General features: G+C 39.5%; 1 protein-coding gene across 8 annotated transcripts in view; it reads left to right on the top strand.

The window, feature by feature from the left end:
• Window positions 1-18,701, top strand: part of MAPK8 (mitogen-activated protein kinase 8) — a 101,633-nt gene that overhangs the window by 62,104 nt on the left and 20,828 nt on the right. For 6 of the 8 annotated variants that reach the window (XM_078434508.2, XM_078434506.2, XM_078434504.1 and 3 more), the window contains 3 exons: window positions 5,424-5,482; window positions 5,572-5,710; window positions 15,079-15,207. In XM_078434508.2, coding sequence (XP_078290634.1) covers window positions 5,424-5,482; window positions 5,572-5,710; window positions 15,079-15,207 — 327 coding nt within the window. The remainder of the gene's footprint in view (window positions 1-5,423; window positions 5,483-5,571; window positions 5,711-15,078; window positions 15,208-18,701) is intronic. The other 2 variants (XM_060642217.3, XM_060642216.3) reach the window with 1 other exon arrangement.

The raw sequence follows: 18,701 nt of genomic DNA, 5'->3' as shown, positions 1-18,701 counted from the left end.
TTTATAAGCCAAGAGGAAATAAACTAGGGGTAAGTTATGCAAGGGACGGTTTTATGAAGTACTAAACCAAAAGCATCTGACTGGAGACGTTTTGTGGTATATTTGTCTAAAGGAGTTTATAAAATGCAGTAAGCTCCATGCTTTCTGATTGCAGATAACACAGTTTACCACATTTTGAGAGCTAACTGTGCAAGTTTCTGTGTACTGGAGCTACTAGTCACTGTCGGGAAAGGATGAGGCTCCTGATTTGGGGGAGCTTATTACAGTGTTATTTTGAAGACAACAGAGAGTAAAATACCGAATATGATAAAGCGGTAGAGGTTTGATTGTCATATCATGGTGGATGGAAAATAAGTGCTGAGATTTCAGGGGAAAGAAGATTGCAGTGAGCTTTCATGAAATGGGAATGCTTTGGGGAAGGGTGACCCTAGACTAATTCTTAAAAATGGGGTAAAAATTGGATTGTTAAAGAAAAAGAGCCTCCCAGAGAAAAAGAATAGCGTTTAAAAAGAGATACAGTTTAAAGTCCGTCAGTGACAGCGAAGAAGTTGTGTCACCATTCTTGTTTAGGTGGGAGCCAGCCATGTTGCTTGTCTGGGTTTTCCCTCTCAGATGGAGCTGCTTATGCCTCTTGTAGCCTGTTTCGTGGCAGTGATGGTGGTGATACTGCCTTAGTTTTGCACTGGGGACATGGCCAATAACTCCCTATTTCCTGAGCCAGCCGACTGCAAAAATAGATGGTTCCATCGACTAAATGGAGGGCATGGAAAGCTTGTTTCACATAGTTAACCCTCTGCTGGGGGTGGCAAGATCCACGCAGGCAATACCCTTGGCACCTAGAAGAGTGCTGACTGACGTAGTAGATGCTCCTAACATATTTGTTCAGAGAATGAATATAAAACTAAATACAGTTGACTCTTGAGCAAAGTGGGCATTAAGGATGCTGACCCTCTGTGTAGTTGAGATGTACATATAACTTTCAACAACCCCAAACTTAACTGCTAATAGCCTACTATTGACTGGAAACCTTACCAATAATATAAATAGTCGATTAACACATATTTTGTGCATCGCATGTATTGTATTCCTTTATTTTTTTAATTTTGAGAGAGAGCACGAGTTGGGGAGGGGCACAGAGCGAGAGAGAGAGGAGAGAGAGAGAAAATCCCAAGCAGACTCTGCACTGTTAGTGTGGAACCTGATGCAGGGCTTAAACTCGTGAACCACGAGATCATGACCTGAGCTGAAACCAAGAGGCGGACAATCAACTGACTGAGCCCCCCAGCCACTCCTACATGTATTGTATTCTTAAAGTAAGCTAGAAAAGAAATGTTATGAAAATCATAAGGAAAATTTTTACGCACTACTGTACTGTATTGAAAAAAATCCATGTGTAAGTGAACCCTCCTAGTTTGAACCCATGTTGTTCAAGGGTCACTATGTATAGGGAAACCAGGAATGATGGAATTTTTACATTCCTGATGGATGGATGGATGGATGTTTTTGTAATGTCTTGCCTTTTCAGCAGTTTCATGCTCTACACAGATTAATCTCTTCATTGGTCTAAACATGTTTTTTCCCACCCTCCTTTTTTTGTGGTAAAATACACATAGTATAAAACTATCGGTTTAACCGTTTTAAACATACAGTTCAGTGGTACTAAGCGCATTCATATCGTTGTGCATTTGTTACTATTTCCGTAGATGCTTTTGTATGTCCACTTGGTCACTTATCTCTGAACACACTGGTGTGTCACCTGTAGCACACAGTACTTCATGTCTGATCGAATCCTTCAAGAGGAACTGAGGCTTGTCATCTCCTCTTAACCGTGGACATTGTAATCCTGTTTGGAAATCAGGTCACCGTTTGGTTCACATTGTCTTACCAAGTTATTCTTTGTCACAAGTCTGCTAATAGGTCACATCTTTCCCACCTTTCACTTTCTTTTTTTCTTTATAAAGATTTTATTTATTTTTTTTTTTTTTAAATTTTTTTTTCAACGTTTTTTATTTATTTTTGGGACAGAGAGAGACATAGCATGAACGGCGATGGGGCAGAGAGAGAGGGAGACACAGAATCGGAAACAGGCTCCAGTCTCCGAGCCATCAGCCCAGAGCCTGACGCGGGGCTCGAACTCACGGACGGCGAGATCGTGACCTGGCTGAAGTCGGACGCTTAACCGACTGCGCCACCCAGGCGCCCCTAAAGATTTTATTTTTAAGTACTGTCTATACCCAACATGGCACTTGAACTTATTAAAACCTTGAAATCAAGAGTTGTAAGAGCCAGCCAGGTGCCCCCCCGTCGTTCACTTTCTTTTTACTTTTTGCTTTTGGAGATTAAGTATATAGTACTTTCTGTTTATCCCTAGAATTTCACATATGAAATCTGGTTTCTGTTCCCAGACTGTTGGGGGTTGCTTTTTCCTTTGTTCTGACTTTTCACTTGCTGGCTTCACTTATCAATTTTGCTCAGGATGCCTTCATAATAGCTAGATTACTTCATTAGTGACCTTTGTTTATATAGCAGAAATTGTGTGTGTAACTAAAAAATTATCCATCTCTCCTGAATTCTTCATCTCATTCACATGGGTATTATGATTGGAGACATTTTCAGAATGCCTTTTTGAAATCTCCATATATGTACCTGGTCACATTTCTGACCTGCTGCTGTTCTTTGTTGTCATTGTTGTTTTATTCAGAGAAGAAAGTACAGTTTCTCGGGGAATTTTTACCTGCTCCTAGTAAGTGTTACTTCTTTCACATACTTCTGTATCACCCACTTAATCAGCACTTGACTTTTGTTTGCTGTCCAGTCTATGATTGATATAATTTCCCTTCTGTTCTTTTTTGAAGGAAAAAAAAGGGCCACTGTCTGCCTTAATCTTTTATAGCACCTTTATTGAGATACAATTCACATGCTGTACAGTTCATTTAATGTGTGTAATTAAGTGGTTATTAGTGTATTCACTGATGTATACGACTACAGGCAGTTCTAGAACGTTTTCATCACCTCAGAAAGAATCTCTGTATTGTGTAGCTCTCACGTTCCTATCTCCCATCCACCTTAGCTCTAAGCAACTACTGATCTCTTGTTTTTATATGCTTTTCATCTTTAACACTTCTCTTGTACTATAGGATTTCTCAGATAAGAACAGTTTTACTATTTCTACAAGTCTGTAGATGTGCAGTTCATCTAATTAGGAGCCAGGAATTCATTCATTTAGAGCAGCTAGATGCATTCTTATTGTCACTTTCCCTATCTTGAACAGATTTGTTAGACCTTTTCTGATCTGAAAATTATGTTTCTGAATTTATTCACTGAACAAATATTTGAATGCCTTTTATAAGCAAAGCTTTGTACTTAGATGAATGACATAAATTCCTCCCTCATGTAGTTTGTCTAGAAAAATATTCCCATTCCTAAGTGTATTTGTCAATAAACATTTTAAAAATGTGTGTCAGTTATCTCCCTGTGCTAGGGCTGTAAGAGGGAATAATTCTTTCCAACAAGGATCCTGGTGTGATTGGGATGAGGCTGTCGTGAAAATGAGTCTATACTACAGTGTGTTAAATGCCATATTAACACATAAGACATTGTGGGAACAAGGTAAAGAGAATATTCAGCAACCCGTCAAGGACTAGATAGAGGTTGTTAGACTCTACAAAAGACATCAATTTTGAAAGGAACAGAATTCAGTAGGTAAATATGACAGGTACAGGGAAGAGTATGTTTAAAGGCATTGAGAGTTTTTAAATATATCATTGTTTAAACTAATTTAGTATGGCTAAAGGATCAAGTTTAATAGAGGGCTTAGCAGGAGACAAAGTGGGTTGATATTCGGTCATGGAAGGCTCTGAATATACTTCCTGCAAGGGAGTTTGGGAAATTTTTTTGCTGGTAGTAAGTTTTTGAAGAGGTGAGTAATATGATCAGGTCTTTCTTTCACCATATGATAGGCAGTAAAATGGTAGCTGGATTTGTAGAAAACCATTGTTAGGGAACCTAATGTTAGAAGTAATTATAGCATGAACAGTCTAGATGAGATGTCAGAATCCTTTACCTGTATAGTAGTGCAGGGAATTGGAAAGAAGAGATTGAAGTTCAGACTGACAGTGGAATGGAATAGTATTCTTTTCAACATTTATTATGGTGCAAATACTGAAAACGGAGTCAAAAATTACTCTGAGCCACCTTTGTAAAAGAGAAGGCACTCTGGAAAAGTAAAGGGTTTGGGTAGGAATGCTAAGGAGTTCTATTTTGTATTCTTTGTGAGACGTTCATGTGACATGGCAATGTGTATTTGAGACTTCTGAATTAAGCAGGGCCTTTTAATGTATATTTGGAAACTGTCCAACATAGAGATGTTTAGAGAAAAAGACATATATTGCCCCCAGGGAAAGGGTGCAGATGGAGAAAAGGATTAAAGACAGAATGGTGGGAAAGAGGGCATGTCTGTGGATGAACCAGAGAATGGACTGGGAATGAAGAAAACTGGGAAAGTTCAGTATTATGAAAAACTGAGGGCGATGAGGGAGTTAGGTAAGAGCTGATGGAAGGTATTTAAAATTTGCTCACAAATTGGGGCACCTGGGTGGTTCAGTTGGTCCGACTTCGGCTCGGGTCATGATCTCACAGTTCCTGAGTTCGAGCCCGACGTGGGACTTTGTGCTGACAGCTCAAAGCAGCTGCTCCACCAACCTAGAGCCTGCTTCAGATTCTGTGTCTCCCTCTCTCTCTGGTCCTCCCTTACTCATGCTCCCTCTCTCTCTCTCTCTTTCAAAAATGACTAAATGTTAAAAAATTTTTTTTTTTAATTTGCTCACAAATTATGTAGATGATTGTATAATATACATCCTTGATAATTGAGTATTCGTAAACGGAATGGATATGTGGAGCTCTTGTGTTGGTACAATTTTAAGAGCATTTTTAGGTTGACGCCAAAATTGAGAGGAAGGTACAGAGATTTCCCATATGCTCTCTGCCCCCACACATGCATAGCCTTCCTCATTATTCATATCCCCCACCAGACTGGTGCATTCACTATAATCAGTGAACCTACAGTAATGTGTCCTTATTACACAGAGTCCATAGTTTACATTAGGGTTCTCTTTTGTATTGTACATTCTGTGGATTTGGACTAATGTGTAATGGCATAATATCTACCATTATAGTATCATGCAGAGTATTTTTCACTCCCCTAAAGATCCTGTGTGGTCTGGTTTTCTCCCTACCCCCAATCCCTGGCCATAAAGTTGCATTAGGTAAAATAGAAGAGATTACTTGGGCTTAGAACATAAGATTTTAATATTCTTATACCATTGGTAGATTTTTTTTTAACCCATGTATTTGCAGTTCCTAAATGAAAATATTATTAAGCAGCAGTGGTGTCTAATTTTTTTGTCTCTTTGTTTTTGCCACAGATAATTGGCCTTTTGAATGTTTTCACACCACAGAAATCCCTAGAAGAATTTCAAGATGTGTAAGTGTGATAATTAAAAGTTTACATTCATACATTATTCTTAGATTGTTGCTGTGCACTTTAGCTGTCATCTTTTCTCACCCATGAAGTTACATAGTCATGGAGCTCATGGATGCAAATCTTTGCCAAGTGATTCAGATGGAACTAGATCATGAAAGAATGTCCTACCTTCTCTATCAGATGCTGTGTGGAATCAAGCACCTTCACTCTGCTGGAATTATTCATCGGGTTAGTAGAAAAAATTATCATCATGTTCTTTTTTTAATTATTGAGGTGAAATTCATGTAGCATAAAATTAACCATCTTTTAAAGGGTTCAATTCATTGACATTTAGTACATTCACAACATTGTGCAACCACCACCAATGTAATATTTCAAAATATTTTCATTGCCCCAAAAGAAAACCTCATACCCGTAAAGCAGTCAGATCCTCTCTCCGTCTCTCCCTCCCACCCCTCAGCCTCTGGCCTCATACCAATCTGCTTTCTGTGGATTTATCTCTTCTGGGTATTTCATATTAAGTGGAATCATATAATATGTGACCTTTGTCTTCTTTAACTTAGTGTAATGTTGTCAATCTCGTTCGTGTTGTGGCATGTATCAATAGTTCATTCCTTTTTATGACTGAATAATATTGCAGTGTATGCATTTACTACATTTTATTTATCCATTCATCCATTATTGGATCCATCCCATCATTGGATGGGATCCAACCCATCATTGGATGGGTTATCCATCCAATAACCCAATAACATTTGGGTTATTTTTACCTTTTGGCTTTTGTGGATAGTGCTGCTATGAACATTCATGTACAAGTATTTGAGTTCCTGTTTTCAATTATTTTGGGTATCTTCCTAGGATTGGATCATATGGTAATTGTTTTTTTAACTTTTAGAAGAACTGCCAAACTGTTTTCAATAGTGGCTATACCATTTTACATTCCTAGCAGCAACATTCCTAGTAGTGAATGTTCCTAGCAGTGAACATTCTGATTTGTCCAAATCTTTGCCAGTACTTAACTGACTTTTATTCCAACCATCCTAGTGAGTACAAAGTGATATCTCCATGTGATTTGCCTTTTCCTAATGACTAAAGATGTTGAATGTTTTCATAAGCTTGTTGGCCATTTGCATATCTTCATGGGAGAAATGTCTGTTCAAGTCCTTTGCCCATATTTTGATGGGGTTATCTTTTCATTGTTGAGTTACAGAAGTTCTTTATATATATTCTGGATCCTAGATACTAGACCCTTTTCATATATGTGATTTGTAAATATTTTCTCCCATTTTGTATATTTTCACTTTCTTGATATCCTTTGATGTACAGAAGTTCTTTAATTTTCATGAAATTCAAGTATCAGAATTATGTGGAACTGCTGTAAGGACAGAAACCTAGACCAATGGAATAGGACTAAGAGTCCAGAAATAAAATCACATATCTACTGCCAACTGATTTTCAACAAGGGTGCAAAAGGCCAGTTGGGAAACAATAAGTCTCTAATAAATGATGCTGGGACAACTGGATTTCCACAAGCAAAAGAATGACTTTGGACCTTTTCTCACATCATACACAAAAATTAACTCAAAATGGGTCAGTAACCTGAACATAAGAGCTAAAACTATAAAATTCTTAGAAGAAAATGCAAAAATAAAGGTAATTATTTGGCAATGAATTCTTATAGATGATACCAAAAGCACAATCAACCAAAGAAAAAACTAATTTTGTAGTAAGTTTTGAAATGGGGAAGTGTGAGTCTTTTTAAATATTGTTTTGACTCTTCAGGACCCCTTGTGATTCCATCTGAATTTGATTATCAGCTTTTCCATTTCTGCAGAAAAGTCATTGGAAGTTTATTTATTTTTTTTTTTAGATTTATTTATTTTTGAGATGGGGGTGGGCAGAGAGAGAGAATCCCAGGCAGGCCTGGCACTGACAGCGCAGGGGCTTAAACTCATTAGCTAAAGTCAGATGCTTAACCAACTGAGCCACCCAGGCACCCCAAGCCATTGCAGTTTTAGTAAAGATTTCATTCATTGGGGGTACCTGGGTGGCTCAGTTGGTGAAGCTCCCAACTCTTGATTTTGACTCAGCCCTTGATTCCAGGGTCATGGGATTGAGCCCCACATAGGGTTCTTTGTTGACAGCAGGGAGCCTCCTTGGAATTTTCTCCTTCCCTCTCTGTCTCTGCCCTCCCCTGCTTGCTCGTGTACATGCACACATTCTCTCTCTCTCTCTCAAAATAAATAAAAATAGACTTAAAAACAGAGATTTCATGGGGCGCCTGGGTGGCTCAGTTGGTTAAGCGGCCGACTTCAGCTCAGGTCATGATCTCGCGGTCCATGAGTTCAAGTCTCTGTGCTGACAGTTCAGAGCCTGGAGCCCGTTTCAGATTCTGTGTTTCCCTCTCTCTGACCCTCCCCCATTCATGCTCTGTCTCTCTCTGTCTCAAAAATAAATAAACGTTAAAAAAATTTTTTTTTCAAAAAAAAAAAACAAACAGATTTCATTCATTGAATCTGTAGATTGCTTTGGTAGTTTTGCCATCTTAACTATATCTAGTATTTCAGTTCATGGACACTGAATGTGTATCTTTCCATTTACTTAGGTTGTATTAGTCTGCTTGGGCTGCCATAAAAAAATACCACAGACTCAGCAGCTTAAACAGCAGCTATGAAATTGCCCTCTGAGTTCTGCTTTTTCTGTATTCCCTAAATTTTTATATGTTGTGTTTTCATTTTCATTCATCTCTAAGTATTTTCTAATTTCCCTTGTGAATTGTTCTTTGCCCCATTGGCTGTTTGAGAGTATGCTGTTTAATTTCCACAAATTTGTGAATTTTCCAGTTTTCCTTTTTCTTGATTTCTGTCTTCATTCCATGGTGGTCAGAGAAGATACACTGTATGATTTCAGTCTTTTAAAATTTATTGAGACTTGTTCTGTCACCCAACATGTAGTCTGTTCTGGAGACTGTTGCATGTGCAGTGTTTTTGGAGGGAGTATCCCATATATGTCTGTTACATCTAGTGGGTTTATAGTGTTGTTCACATTCTTTATTTCCTTATCTTCTGCATAGTTGTTTGTCCATTAATGCAAGTAGGTATAGATATCTTCAACTGTTATTGTGTAACTATCTGTTTCTCCCTTCAATCATGTCCATTTGTGCCTATATTTTGGAGCTTTGTTGTTTATAATTGCTGTCTCTTCTTGAGGGATTGATGTTTCTGTTAAAATTTATTGTCCTCCATTGCCCCTTGTAACAATTTTTGTTTTTAAGTTTTATTTTTATTTAAGTAATCTCTCCACCCAACGTGGGGCTTGAACTCACAACTCTGAGATCAGGAGTTGCATGTTTTTGCTACTGAGCCAGCCAGGCCCCCCCCCCCCCCCCCCCCCCGGGCCCCTTGTAACAGTTTTGACTAATAGTCTATTTTGTCTGATACTAGGTTAGCTATTCCACCTCTCTTTTGGTTTCTGTTGGCTTGAAATATCTTTTTCCATTCTTCCACTTTGTGCCTTTGAATCTAAAGTGAGTCTCCTTTAGAATCTCTTAATAGGATCAATTTTCTTGTATCCCTTCTGCTGTTCTCTGGTTTTTACTTGGAGAGTTTAATCTATCTACATGCAATGCAATTATTGATAAGGAAGAATTCACTTCTGCCACCATGCTGTTTTCTGTATTTTGTATCTCTTTGTTTCTCAGTCCTTCCATTGCTGCTTTTTTTGTGTTTAATTGCTTTTTAGTAGTGTGCCATTTGATTCTTTACTCATTTCCTTTTCTGTGTCATCTTCAGTCATTTTCTTAAAGGTTACCATTGGGATTGCAAATTTAGTCTCTTCAATTTATAACAGAATCTGTTTTAGATTATTACCACCTTACCCTCAATAGCATACAATAGCATACAAAAACTCTACTCCTGTATACAGTCTGTTCTTCCCCCATTATGTTGTAGTTGTCACAAATTACATATTTATACACTGTGCCCAATAAGATAGATATGTTATTATTGTTCAGTGCATTTGCCTTTTAAATCATATGTGGGGTGGGGGTGAATAGGAGTTAGAAACCCAAAACACAGTAATACTGACCTTTGTTATTTACCTATGTAACGACTTTTACCGGTTTTCTTTATTTCTTCTTACACCTTCAGTTTACTATTTAGTGTCCTTTTATTTCTACCTGAAAGACTCCCTTTAGCATTTCTTATAGGGCAGGTGTAACTAACAACAAACTGCCATAGCTGTATCTCAGAGTGTCTTAAGTTTCTCCTTTACTTTTGAAGGATAGTTTTGCTAGATACAGAATTTTTGTTTGGATTTTTTTTTCTTTTAGCAGTTTAAATGTGTCTTTTCACTGCCTTTTGGCACCTGTGATTGCTTTTGAGAAATCAGTTGTTAATACCATTGAGGATCTCTTACAAGTGACAAGTTGCTTCCCTCTTGACTCATAAGGTTCTCATTTTGTCTTTGGCTTTCAACGGTTTGATTATAATATGTCTCAGTGACGATCTCTTTGCTTTTATCCTTGGAGTTTATTGAGCAGCTTGGATGTGTAGATTTATGACTTTCATTAAATTTGGATGTTTTCACTCATTTTTTTCAATTTTTTTCTACCCCCTTTTCTTTTTCCTCTTATTTGAAACTTCTATTATGTGTATGTTGTATTCTTGAATATATGCCACATCTTGTTTTCTTCAACTTCAGTGTTTTGTCACAGGCAGAATAGGTTATTCACTTGTCTTGCAGTGTTTTTGAGAAATGCCCCCTCTCTAGCCCAAGACAAGAGTCCCACACTGAGAATGCGGGCAGCCAGGAAGATGGGTAGGACAGGACTAGTAAAAACACCACACTCTTGCCTATTGTTTTTTAAGTTGCCTTTGTCTCAATTCTATGTTTACTTGGTTGTTGTGAACATTTGACTGTTTTCCAGATTTCTGAAAAAGTATTCTGATCCATTTTGCTCTGCTTTTTGGCGTTTCTGTGAAGCAGTCTACTCTTCCATTTTTGCTGACATCACTGTCTTTAATCATATTTTGGGGCGTTGTACTTCACGGGTTTATATGGAGTAGAATAAGCTTAGTTTTGCTTTGAAATGAGGCAGTATATAAATATCCTGCTATCATTACCAATGATATAAAACTGAGTATTCATCAGAGTTGTTTCTCAGATGTTCAGAAATATTTTATATTTTTGTAATCTGCTTTTAACTGATTTATTGACATGTAATTCCCATACCATACAATTTATAAAGTGTATAATAATTATTTACTATACTCAAAGGTTGCACACCTGTCACCACGATCTAATTTTGGAACATTTTCACCCCACTTAAAGAAATCCTGCACCTGTTAGCCTTCCATTTCTGTTATTCCCTGTTCCCTTTGCCCCCAGCCCCACACAACTACTAACCTACTTTCTGTTTCCATATATATGCCTGTTCTGTACATCTCTTACAAGTGGAATTGTATATAACATGATCTTCTGTGTCTGGCTTCTATTCCCTAGAGTAATGTTCTCAAGGTTCATCCCTCTATGTATTATGTATCAGTACTTATTCCTTTTATTGCCAAACAGTAGTTCACTTTATGGATATATACCACATTTTGTTTATCCATTCATCACTCGAGGGACATTTGGGTTGTTAGCCATTTTTTGGTTATCATGAGCAATGCTGACATGAACGTGTGGACGTGTGTTTTTTGTATTTTAGTTTTAATTCTAGCTTATTCTTGGAAAAGTATAGCATTTAATTTGAGAGAAATTTCTTGAAAAGTATTTAATTCATTGGAATTCTGTCTTTTCTCTGAGCTACCTTGTGTCAAATAATCTGACTCAAAATGAAAACAGATTTGTTCTCAGATTAACTATTTTCAGACCGTTATGTATGTGACATATTTAGGCTTATCCTTAATTATCATTCTGACTGAATTGCTTTGTATATTGCATATGCAACTGCTATAATATTATGTCTGATGCCATCTTTAAGCAACATAGGAGATATCTCTTTCAATGGGAAGGTGTTTTATCTTCCTCATCCCATATTCCTATTCTGTGACAGGCGAATGAGTTCAACTTCTGGGTTTTGTTTCTGCTTGTTTCTTTTGCCCTGTGGACTAGGAGAGTAGTGTGCCACCATGGAAATGAATTTGATTTTAGTGAAGTAAAATCTCCCAAATAGAATATTTTCAGATTAATGGGGGTAACAGAAATCACAGACCACATGACAAAAGATAGGAAACAAAAGACATAGCAAGAAACATAAAAAGGGAACATTAAATTACGGAAGACCAATAGGTAACATAATGGATAAAGGGAATTAACCCCTTAATGAACAAAGTTCAGGTTTCGGCACACAAAACTACCAACAACAACTGTGTGTTTCTGTAATGCAAACAGTTGTAACTAGCTTCCAAAGGCTAAAAGCAAAGGCATTGGCAAAGATGTACTGCGAAAATGAAACATGAAAACAAGGGTAATTCTATTTAGTCAGGTAAATTGAATATCATGGAGCCAGGGGGAAAGCATTTCTCAGTGACTTTGTAAGGATAAAGGGTGTAATTCACTTATTTAGTAACTGTCAAGAACTTTATACATGAAGTGGAGTTACAATACACAGAGTTTAAACTGTGGAAAATAGAAGAATTATGCAGACACAACGGTATTGGGATACTTCTTAAAAATTTTTTGTTTAATGTTTATTTATTTTTGAGAGAAAGAATAAGAGAGCGAGAGCAGGGGAGGGGCAGAGAGAGAGGGACACACAGAATCTGAAGCAGGCTCCAGGCTCTGAGCTATCACAGACACAGACCCCGACCCCGACGCGGGCTGGAACCCACAAACTACAAGATCATGACCCGAGCCAAAGTTGGACACTTCACCGAACTGAGCCACCCGAGCACCCCAGTATTGGGATATTTTAACATACTCCCTTAGTGTGGATAGATAAAGTGGTAAAAATAAGTACAACTGTAGAAAATTTACATAATAAGTTTGAGCTAATAAGAGACATACTGTGAAGAAGTCTGTGCTTTTATCTTAGGTCAGGCTATGTGGGAAACAAATCTCTAGGACAGATAACACATGTAAGAAGTTCGTTGGGGATTCCCCTAGGGATCAGCATCTTTGAGGGAGTAAAGGAAGTAAAACTGGACAGAGGGAGAAATTGAATTGGATGCAGTCACTCCAGAGGCCTCAGCTGTTGACTTAACTGGACTTTTGCTCTGGGGAGCAGCATGACATTGGAAAACTTGCTCTCTGTGGCTGAAGGCAGTTCCTGGAGAGAGTTGCTGCAAACTCGGCACCCAACGCTGGCAGCAGCTAGAAGAATGGGTGCCTCAGTCCTGAATCAGGAATCAGAACAGGCACCACAGGACCCACTGTAGGACACCTCTGGTGCCTCTTGTTCCCATTTCCTTCATACAGTAGGTTCTGGAGACTCTTCCTCCAGGATTTTATTTGATGTCTGTTCCTTGAGGAAGTTATAAGAAGTTTCATGGGATAAACTACAGCACCCTCTCCTATAGCTGGTCTTGAGGCCACAACTGATGCTCATCTCTCTGCTCTGCTACTAATTTTAAATACCCTTCACCCTGGGGTGCCTGGGTAGCTCAGTCGGTTGAGTGTCTGACTTCAGCTCAGTTCATGATCTCAGATTTCGTGGGTTTGAGCCTCGCGTCAGGCTCTGTGCTGACAGCTGGAGCGTGAAGCCTGTTTCAGATTCTGTATCTCCCTCTCTGTGTGCCCCTCCCCTGCTCACGCTCTGTCTCGCTCGCTCTCTTTTTCAAAAATAAATAGCCATTAAAAAAAATTTTTAAATACCCTTCACCCCAACCTGATCTAAAATCGCTTACTTGGTAAAATAATCTGAATTTTCATCTCTTAGGGCTTCAGTACAAGGCAGGGGGAGGAATGGGGTTCCTTCCACATAGTCAAGAGACCCAAGCTTCACCATCTGCATAGTTGCCAGTCATTGTGTCCAGCGAAGAGAAAGCCACGTGGTGTGTACTGGCTTTTCTAGCTTTGGCCTGGAAGTGACACACATCACCTCTGTTCTGAGCCCATTGGCAGAACTAGTCACGAGGACCTGCTTAACTATAAGGGACAGGGAAATGTGGAGAGGCAGAGCTCGAAATGGTGGTGAGCATTAGTTTCTGCCGTACACTACCCTTCAGGCTGTCGAACACTTCTTTGCCCCTTTATGCCACACATAGTACACTCACCCCTTGCTTAGGGGAGATAACCCAGAGTCCTAGTCTGTCAAGACATTTATTTCCCAAGTGATACATGGTAATTTCTACTTCAGATCAAGACATTGTTCCTTTTAGTCCAGAAGCTAAAATGATCAAATTATCTGACCACTCCTGTTTACTCCCCCTGCCCCCATCCCCTAGATATGATTGTCACACCAGGCCAGGGTAACCATAGTAAACAATCCCATTGGGGAAACTGAAAAACTCAGACACTGATTATTTGTAATTTGGAATGCTGTTGGGCAGGCATTGTGAATGTCACTTCCCTTGGGGATGAGGAATATCCCTTGGTTAGTTCTGCAAGGAACACTCTGTACACTGTTCTCTGAGGTACCTGGCTCTACTATGTGAAGAGTCTTTCTTTTCCACTATCCTTTTAAATATATCTGAAGTGTTTATTAGAAAATGTGTTCGGGAGGCACCGGGGTAGCTCTGTTGGTTGAGCGTCTGACTCTTGATTTCAGCTCAGGTCGTGATCCCACATTCATGGTTTCAAGCCCTACATTGGGCTCCTCACTAACAGCACAGAGCCTACTTGGGATTCTCTCCCTCCCCCTCACCCCTGCATGCTGTCTCTTTCTCTCTCTCTCAGAGTAAATAAATGAACTTTAAAAAAAAAAAACTGTTCTCCTTGGGGGCTGTTCAGCCTTCTCAGCTTACTCTCTGTAAAATACTGGGGAGCCCAAGTGTCATTTTAAGGCAACCCTTCTCAACCTGGACCTTGTTGATGTTTCGGATGAAGAATTCCTTCATTTGAGGAGCTGTCTTGCACCTCGTAGAATGTTTAGCAGCATTCCTGGCCTCTACCCACTAGATCCCACCAGTACTTCCCAGTTACGACAACCAAAACTGTCTCTAGACATGGCCAAATATCCCTTGAGGGCAAAATTGCCCTGAATTGAGAGCTACTGTTTTAAAGCCAGAAGAGTCACAGGCTAATGGAGGTGTTTTTGTTTTTGTTTTTGTTTTTAAGTTTATTTATTTATTTTTGAGAGAGAGAGAAGGACAGAGAGAGGGAAAGAGAAAATCCCACGTAGCCTGTACACTGTCATTGTGGAGCCTGACATGGGGCTTGAACCCATGACATGTGAGACCATGACCTGAGACGAAATTGGGTGCTTAACTGACTGAACCACCCAGGCACCCCTGGGCTCTTTGACAATACAACTCTCTCAGAAACTTAGGAGGCTTCTTGTTTTTAATTACAGTTCTTTTCACAGCACAGTTGTTAGTCACTGGTTCTGCATTCTTGGATTTAATGTCTACCTTTAACTTTTCAGGCTTCTGTTGACAAGTCTGAGGCATTTTCATCAAGTTTTTGAAAGATCTTACTGGTCTTTTTCCCTCCAGGGTTTTCAGAATTATTACGTGGAAATGATGCATGAAAAACAAATCCAAGGTATTGGTGGCATAAGACAACGTTTATTGCTTGTTCAGGGGTCTGCAGGCTTGGCCGTGTGGCACTGCTTCAGATCCCAGGTTTGTTCCACCTTCACGTTTCAGCATCCAGGCTGAAAGGGTGCCTCCCTGGGGCACATCCCTTCCTCCTGGTGAAAGATGGAGGAGCAAGAGCCAAGCTAAATCAAGCATATTTAAAACTTCTTTTCGGGGCGCCTGGGTGGCTTAGTTGGTTAAGCGTCTGGCTGTTGATTTTGGCTCAGGTCATGATCTCACAATTCATGAGTTCAAGCCTCTCGTCGGGCTCTGTGCTGGTAGTGTGGAGCCTGCTTGGGATTCTCTCTTTCTCCCTCCCTCTCTCTGACCCTCCCATGCTTGTGCGCGCGCTCTCTCTCTCTCTCTCTCTCTCTCTCTCTCTCTCTTAAAATAAATAAACTTTTTAAAAAAAAATTTTAAAAATATAGAGAACTTTTCAGATTTGGTGTACAACATATTCCCTCACATTCCATTGCCTCAAACAAGTCATCTGACTTTGGCTCATTAGTAAGGTGGAGGAGCACAGATGGTCCCTTCCTCCTGGGGGCTCCACCTAATTTTTCCACTTTACTGTGGTGTGAAAAGTACGGTGTGAAACCGTGCTTTGAATTTGATCCTTTCCCAGGTTAGCGATAATGTGGTGCAGCACTCTGTCACAGTGCCGCGGCTCCCGCCGCCACGCAGTCACAGGGTGAACGGCTGCTGCACGTAGCAAGCTTTCCCTACGCATACAGCCATTCTGGTTTTCACTTTCAGGACACCACCAATAAATCACATGAGCTGTTCGACACTTGACTTGTAAAACAGGCTTTGCGTTAGGTAATTTGCCCAGCCGTAGGCTAATGTAAGCGTTCTGAGCATGTTTAAGGTAGGGTAGCCTTAAGCTCTGATGTTCAGTAGGTTAGATATATTAAATGCATTTTCATCTTAACGATATTTTCAAGTTAGGAGGTTTTATTGGGACATAATACCACTGTGAAGTCAAGGAAAATGTATATATTGGGTTGGGAGGGGGAGAGAGTTACTGGACAATCTGCCATTTTTTAAGGGTTCAGTAGCATTTAGCTTTTCTAGAATGGCAAGGTCCTGAAAATCTAGACTCCGGGTCCCTTTCATTTTTGCTTTTAAAGTGGCCAGTTCTTTCAAATGCGGCCCAATGGCCATCAGCACACATTATGAAGGTTTTGCTTCCCAATCTCTTCTAGAGCAGGGGTCAGCAAATTTTTCTGTAAAGACTTGAGAATCTTTTAGCCTTTGCAGATGATAGAGTCTCTCTCACAGCTATTTAGCTCTAACACAAAACAGCTAATAACACAAAAGCAGCTGTATATAGTAGGTAATTGAATGAAGAGAACTGTGTTCTAATAAAACTTTCTTCACAAAAATAGGCCTTAATTTGTTAACCCTTGTTCTAGAGCTTCAGGTTCAGTATACGAGTGCTGTGCCTTCCAAGTTACTGCAAGTGACAGGATCCTGAAATGTATTGCTATTATATAATCTGGATCACCTTTCCAACCTCTGATATTAATTTCGCTGCTGCCTGCTGCTCAATCTGCTAAGCCAAGATTCTGTGTCTATAATAGTAACACCCCACTTCTAGTACTAATTTCAGTGTTAAAATAGACTAGTGTAAAAGAAAAGCATTGTGTGTTTCCTTTGCTCTTACACTATTGCTGTACTACTTCTGACGCCAAATGTGTGGTAGTTTTTCCCACACCAAACACTTCTCAGATTTTCTGGACACCAGCTGGGTATCTGATAATTTAACTTAATCCTGATACTACCTACCTGGAGATAGCATCAGATCCAACAGGTTAAGGGATCTGGCCCAGAAGTACCCACTGTTCAGATGCCAGTCACAAACCCAACTTGTTACCTGTGCTTCTGAACTACTGCTATAATTCAGAGGTTTATAAGACCCCTTCCTTGGGTTCAATTAATTTGCTAGAGCGGCTCACAGAACTCAGGGAACTCACCAGTTTATTACAAAGGACATAACTCAGAAACAGCCAAATAGAGAGATGTACTGAGCAAGATTTATTCTCCCAGCACCTCCACATGTTCACCAGCCTGCAAGTTCTCCTTACCAGTCCTTTTTTTTTTTTTTTTTTTTTTTTTTTTTATGGAGGCTGCATTACATGTTATGATTGATTAAATCATTAGCCTTTGATGTTGAATTTGGTCTTTAGCCTTCTTCTCCCTGGTGATCTGAGTGGGAAATGCTGAGAGTTCTGACCCTCTAATCATTTTGTTGTTGCCCCTGGCAACCAGCCCCCCATCTTTGGAACTTAACAAAAGTCACCTCCTTAACATAAACTCTGGTTTGGTTAGATGGGACTTCTTAGGAATAACAAAAAGTAGTTCTTTCACTTTTAGTGCTCTTTTAGGTAATGCAAGGGTTTTAGGAGCTCTGTGCCAGTAATTGGGACAGAGACCAAATAGATATTCCTTATTTCAAATCGCAGTGGTACAACTAGGCTATGTCATGGTAACAAATAAACCCTGAATTCTCAGGAGCTTAACACAGCTAAGGTTTATGGCCCATACTACATATCCAGTGTAGGTCATGGTGGGGTAAGGACATAGGTGCTCAGCAAGCTCGCTTGACAGAGGGTCCACTATTTGGAAGGTACTAATCACCAGAGCTGAGGAAGAGACAACAGGGTGTCGTGCACTGGCCCTTCTGTTCTTTTTTTTTTTTTTTTTAACGTTTATTTATTTTTGAGACAGAGAGAGACAGAGCATGAACGGGGGAGGGTCAGAGAGAGGGAGACACAGAATCTGAAGCAGGCTCCAGGCTCTGAGCTGTCAGCACAGAGCCCGAAGTGGGGCTTGAACTCACAGATCGCGAGATCATGACCTGAGCCGAAGTCGGCCGCTTAACCAACTGAGCCACCCAGGCGCCCCTGGCCCTTCTGCTCTTTGCTCCCACTCACAGCCCATTGACTAGAGCTAATCATGGTTAGGCCTTGTCTGTGAGGAGACTGAAAAATATTGTGGAGAAGCTGGGTTATTAGATTAATCCTACTTCCTCTGCCACAAATTTATGCAAATTTAGTTCTTCTCATGGATAGTTAGCAGTGTTACATCTGGGGAAAGCTGTAAGTTGATACAAGGATGAATTTCAGGTAATAGTCTTTGAAGCATTTTGTTGACTTTTTTCTTGACAAAACATATTTGTAAAAAAATTATATTTTGCTCTTAATCTTTCCAAAATAAAGTATTTAAGGTTGGCATCTTATTTCTAGGCTATAGTGTAGTAGTGTAAAGAGCCATTAATCATTAGCCATCACAGTAGACACTGAAGTAGTTTCAGTTTTGCAATATGTAATTCTTGAACAGGCTGTATTTGCTGAGATAATGTGTTTTGTAAATAGTACGACATTATATGTACAAAATAGCTGTAATGAAAACTTTCATTTTATATTTCATTAAGCCTGTTGATATCTATTTTCAATTTGAAAAAGCCCTTGGAGTACATATCTTCTAAACCCATTCATGATTGCCTATCAAAATATGCTAAAGACAACATACATGAT

The sequence above is a fragment of the Panthera onca genome, chromosome D2, assembly GCF_046562875.1.
Source record: "Panthera onca isolate mPanOnc1 chromosome D2, mPanOnc1 haplotype 2, whole genome shotgun sequence".
NCBI lineage: Eukaryota > Metazoa > Chordata > Mammalia > Carnivora > Felidae > Panthera > Panthera onca.
The sequence above is the reverse complement of the archived record's forward strand: the minus strand, read 5'-3'. Positions and strand labels throughout refer to the sequence as shown.